Source organism: Parasteatoda tepidariorum, chromosome 5 (genome assembly GCF_043381705.1).
Source record: "Parasteatoda tepidariorum isolate YZ-2023 chromosome 5, CAS_Ptep_4.0, whole genome shotgun sequence".
Taxonomy (NCBI): Eukaryota; Metazoa; Arthropoda; class Arachnida; order Araneae; family Theridiidae; genus Parasteatoda; species Parasteatoda tepidariorum.
In genome coordinates this window covers 2,734,030-2,740,235 of record NC_092208.1, presented here as the reverse complement: position 1 = coordinate 2,740,235, position 6,206 = coordinate 2,734,030, and the positions used below count along the sequence as shown (strand labels likewise).

Genomic DNA, 6,206 nt, shown 5'->3' with positions numbered 1-6,206 from the left:
TGATTAATGTCTATTATCGTTCATTTATTTTTCTTCACCCTCACCAAATTTATATATAAGAAAGACCATGCAGCAATTCATAAAAATATCTAACAAAATAACATTGAAATGTCGGTATTAGGCCTTCAAAGCTTCTGGAACCGTAACTGTTATGTTACAGGGACATATAATATACGCGTGGAATAAAACTCCGTTAACGTAACTCAAGAGCAGTTACTAACGAAGCAGGGGCGCAACAAGGAATGAAGGGGCGCCAGAATTCTTAAGCCGGTGTATATAAATGGTTATAATTTATCCGGATCAGCGAATAAACAGCATTCCCTGGATTCTCTCTCTCGTCTGGATGGTTGGAAAAGATTCCGGAAAAAGATTCCTTAAAGAGGAAGTTTTCGAACATTTTTTGATTCTTACAGTAAATAAAGGATAACATCGTTATGCTTTTCGAAAATATGAATTTAGATTTCATTACAGTATTTAAATTTCAGACAAGTAATATAAAAAAAAAAAGAAATTTAAAGTCAATTCCTACTTAGAAAAATTTATTTTTAGTTACTTTTTATTATATAATTGCTGTTTTTTCTTCCATATAAAACTATAATTCATTCATTAAATTGAATGAATGAATTAATATTTGAAAAAACTTTATTAGCATCTAGTGTCATCTACTACAGGTTTTAAAAATATGTATTTGAAATTGAGTGGATGAATAAAAAGTATTTTATTGGCGATTGAATATTTGAACAAGATAAATAGGGAAAGTGTGAACTAATAGTAGGAATCGAAAAAAGTACATTTCTCAAATGAAAATTGCCAAAAAACCGAATTTTCAAAAGTTATAGCAAAATAAAAGATTTGGAGTAGTTATTATATCCAAATTCATTACTGGGGTTATTATTCAGCTTCTTCTTAAACTTCAATTTTACCACGTTTATATAAACTTGCCTTCGTGTATGTCTGTCCGGGTAGAATTTTGCAATTGATTTTAAACTAACTTCCCGACTAGCTACAAACTTCAAATTTGGTACATAGTTCAGAATTGGATGACAATGCATGAAAATGAAGAGAAAAAAGACATACAAAGTAAAATAAAATTAAAATTAAAAAAAAATTAATTTCGAGATTGTCTTTATGTATTTCATGCGCCCCACGTTTTTCGTTCTTCAAATTTTTTTAAAATTATTATTCTCCACTACAAAAACGTGGTTTTTAGAAATATTATTTTTATTTAGAATTTTTTAATCTTCATCTGAGTTAGTAAATTAGCACTTTTCTTTTATGAGAGTCAAAGCTTAGATAGGGGCCACTCATTGCTTACAACTGAGATAAATGTTGCTTATTTTTTATTGTTTACTAATTTTTTTAAAATCAGAAAAAAAGAAAACACCCTGAATAATTTCTGGATTATAAACAAAAAAAAATATGAAATGATTCCCATCATTTTTCCTTATTGCACAATTTTCAATTATTATTAAAAATTTATTGCATTTCAACGAAGCTAGCAACCCATAATGTTTCCGAGTAATTTTATTCACTCATTAAAAGCGTCAACATTTGTTTTAGACACAATCTTAAATCTTCAAAATAGGAAAAGTTTGAAGCATTTAAAGACATTTTAAGAACAAAACAAGTTTTGCTTTTGTTCGTGCGTTTTAATTCCCCTTTTTCTTTTGGAAACATATTTAAATTTTCATTTTACAAAGTGTTTTACTGAAAAGAAACTCTGAAGAAAATAATTTAATTTAAACATAAATGAAAGATCTGTCCGGGCACTTACTTTTGAATAAAGCAGAAATTGAATTTTCCGTTGAAATTCTGTTTTTTAATTTTAAATTCTTATTGTGTCGAAAGGAGATTCACTCCAACAATTTGAAATAAATTACATTTCCTTTTCTCCATATTAATATTTTATTATTTCGTTTCTCTTTCTTTAAATGAAATATTTTCTGAATAAGTCTCGTTACGTTTGAATATGAAAGAGAAAGTCTCATTATTGTTAAATATGCGTATCTGTTTAAGTTCTTAAACGAAAATTTTCTTCTCAATAAAGATTTTTTTGAAGATAAAGCAGACATTATTCTCTCTAAAATGTATCGTTGCAAATTATTCAAGAATAGAACATTTTTTTAAAGAGGGAGGAGTAGTTTTAAAATTTAATTAATCTCATTTTTTTTTTCTTCAAATGATCGATTTCAGTTTTCTCTTTTCTTTCAGTTTATTTCATTTCTTTTCTTCAATGTCATAAAGTTGGATTGTACAGGTTTCCCAAATCAAAACTGTTTGATGGTTTCCAATTGATGGACCATTGATGGTAACCATCCGTAATTCCATCAGGAAACCTTATATTTTTTGATGGTAACCTACATAAGTAACCATCATCTCAATGTGGGAATTCTGATTGATTTGTGATCCAACGTAAGAATAGCAACTAGTTTTGACGGTCTGTTTATGGTGAACCATCACGAATTTCCATCATACTCTCTTTGAAATCAAATGTTGGAACAATCATGAGCACCCACCATCCCCATGTAAGAATTTGAACTGATTTATGATGGTGCAACATAAAAAAACCAAAATGTTCTTTTGCTATATTCCTGAGAACCAACAAGAATTCCTATTAAATCATCATGGAAAGGTATAGTTGGAACCACCAAGGATCATCATGGATTGTTTGGTCCATGAGAGTCAAATTTCTCTTTATGGTTAATCATCATAGTATTCAAGTAGCATTTTCCATCATGGAATGATGGAAGTTTGTTAGCATATCAAAAAACATGAACACGTAATGGAAAAGGTTGGATGATGGCGATCATCAAATGTTGTTGAACCATCATGAATCGCACTGAAGTCAACATAAACCATCAAAATATTTTGATGGTACCATCAAGAATTTTGACTTGGATCTAGACACAACAATAATGTCCACTATAAAAACCCAGTCAAAAGCTGTCAAAAACGCACTTGTTTAAAACCCTCTTTTTAACTGTCCATGACTAATTGTTTTCACAAGCGGTTAATCTTAAATAATACACGATTAATGTTTTCTCAACTGAATTATAATTAAGTGTGGATCCCTGCCTTTAAAACAAAGCTATTAAAAAATAGCATTATTTTAAAACATAGTAAAATTATTTTTTTATTGGAAAAAACATAGTCAAACAGTCGAGAAAATGACAAAATAAATAAATAACAAGTAAAACATATACCAACAAAACACAATTTACCAAAAAAAACTGGCTTTTGATGAAAAGCCTAGGTGCTTTTATAAATTTACTCATAAATTACAGATGTTAATCAAATTTAAAAATATAAATTTAATTGCTCTTAGAACTTAAAGCATAGATCCGTGTAATGCGCAAACCTTTTGAGAACTACTTGTTCTGTTATAATTTTCAATCTGAAATTACAATGAAATAATAGGTTACACCAGTTAAAACGCAATGAAGTTTATTTTGGAACATTTTTTGACCGATGTTGTTTTGAAACCGTTTACAACTTGTACGGTTAAAGAACCATGAATGAAAAACGGTAATGTAACCATTTACAATTAGCATAGTTTCTAATAAATAATAAGCGGACATAGGAGCTCTGTGGGCAATTCGCCATGAGTGAATGAGTATTATCATGGATCACAGAATGAAGAGGGGAAACTCTTCATGCACTGAAGGAGTAGAAGAAATATTGAGGTGTCAACGCTAGGATTCGAACCCTTATTCAGCCGGTCATATGATTTGACCGATTAACTCTCTCAGTTACCGTATTTACCAAGCTACTCGGAACAAAATGGCTTGAGTAGATGGGTCTAGTTAAGGAGCATAAAATTCTGATTCTTAAACGTATTAGGTAAAAATAATTAATGAATGATTTTACACACACTTAACGGATTAAATATCTTTTTCATGGTTATTCGACTGTTTTGGTTGAATATGGTAAAATATGAATTAAATAAATTGTTATCTAACCATTTTGAGAGAGAAATGTTTTAGGGTACTAATAATTTTCCCTAATATTTAACGGTATATATATATATTCGATAATTTAAATATAGTGTAGTACAGATTTACTTTACTGTACAAGAATGGAGATTCCACTTGATCAAAGGCATAATTTATTATTTCTTAAATACATTTCTATAAGTTTTAGTAATTTGTGTAATTCTTTATTTTAGGAAGAAAAAAATCAAATCATTACTACAAATGTATGGCTCAATCTGGTAAGACAAATTTTAAAATTATTTTTTACTTTTATAATAACAACTGTGGAATATATGGGAGAGATTTAAGTAAAAGAATTTATTTTATATTTATAGAACAGTATAACATTATAATGTTATTGATTTTATTTTATGTTTCGCATTTCATGAAAAGTGTTTGAATATCTTAACATATAAAAAAGACCGTTCATAACATTCTTTTACATAATGATGGGAATTAATTTTGGGATTCTGATTTTCTCAAGTTTTCACAAAATATTTGTTTTAAGAATCTAAAGACAATGAGTCGCTTATTATAATAAATTCAAACGACACTTGAACAACTTTGAAAAGCAGAATAAGTATATAAATTGAGCAATGCTTATAAATATTCAGCTAAAATTGAGGTCAAAGCCAATAATAATCATTTTAATAGCACTTGAAACATTAGTGACATAAAATGCTATGCATTTAGCAGTTTTATTCAGTTTTACACATAATTGCCGGTGTTCATTTGTGTTAGTAGTGGTTAGTAAGATAAAGAAAAAACTAATTCTGTTTTAGGGAGCTATTGTACAATTTTGAAATTTTTTTTGGACTATTTGTACAAATTATTCTATATTGTTGAGACCAGGTTGCAAAGAAGGAAGTAGAAAAAATGATTCCAATATGTATAACTTTTAAAATGTCAAGCGAACTTATTGTTCTTTCTTAGCAGGATTGATTTTGAAAACAAAATTCTTTCCCGTGACTCATCACTTTTTATTTGTGTTGCTCACCCATGGATGTTTTTTTTTAAAAAATGATTTAGTCTTATTTAAGATTTGAGGTGAAATTATTGCACCAAATGATGCATTTATAAGCAAGTGTAACTTTCCAGAAAATTTATAACACTTGATTTTTTTTTTAAAAAAAAATGGTGATATTTTATATGCTGAAAAATGATATTAAAAAATTTTATCCAGCTCTTGCTGTAACAGTATTAGTGGCAGAAATTCTAAATTTTATCCCCATCAAATCATTATCCCCCTCACCTGATCATGGAGCATCACTGATACTTTTATCGTGAGAAAAAACGTCACACTTAGCGGACATAAACGTTTTTCGATACGCTGACCTAAAATACGAACTGTATTAATGACTTTAATACAACGTTTACACTAGTGGTCGGAAAAAATAAATTTTCTTTGTAGTTAACTACAACTACGACTACTTAATTACAATTGTAGTTAACGACAACTACGACTACTTAATTATAATTGTAGTTAACGACAACTACGACTACTTAATTACAATTGTAGTTAACGACAACTACGCTACTTAATTATAATTGTAGTTAACGACAACTACGACTACTTAATTACAATTGTAGTTAATGACAACTACTTTGTTTCTAAATGTACCAACTATAAACTACTTTCGAACTATAGTCACTACTTTTAGAAGACAAACTTAACTGGAGAATTTAACTTTCACCAATATTCAAAATGATTTTGAATAAAAAAATTGAGTTGGTTTAAATGTGAGGAGATATTAAGAAGTTTTAATTCATGTTTAGATGAAACTGATTTTTATATTATTCATCAGTTCAAATTGAGAGCTGTTTCATCGCACCTGACACAGTTGTATTTTTAATAAAAATCTTATTTCTGGCAAACTCTTATTTTATTTCTTCATTTTTGCTACTTTCAAAATGAAGTCGTGACAGGGCTCGAAAAACAGCCCGTCCGCCCGTACTCGACGGTCAAAAATTCTCCGCGGACAACGAATTTCTCGAATCCGACGTCCGCGCGGACGGCCATTTTCCCGTTAATGTTCGTGATACATTTTCAATTTTTGTTATCTTACAAGAGTCTTGTAAGTTACAAGGCAGCAAAATGACCCACAATACAGCAACATACTGCGCATATATTGATGTTTTCTCTGTCTGGGAGTACTGCAGCGGTTGAAAGGGGCTTTGTAGCAATAAACTTACAAAAAAACACAATACGTACTGGTCTTAAACAAGAAGCTTTAA

The 6,206-nt window shown here is 29.4% G+C and overlaps 1 protein-coding gene across 1 annotated transcript in view; it reads left to right on the top strand.

The window, feature by feature from the left end:
• LOC107456578 (neuronal acetylcholine receptor subunit alpha-7-like) overlaps nt 1–6,206 on the top strand; it is a 252,153-nt gene that overhangs the window by 190,824 nt on the left and 55,123 nt on the right. Inside the window, exon 3 of the mRNA XM_071180921.1 lies at nt 4,166–4,210. Coding sequence (XP_071037022.1) covers nt 4,166–4,210 — 45 coding nt within the window. The remainder of the gene's footprint in view (nt 1–4,165; nt 4,211–6,206) is intronic.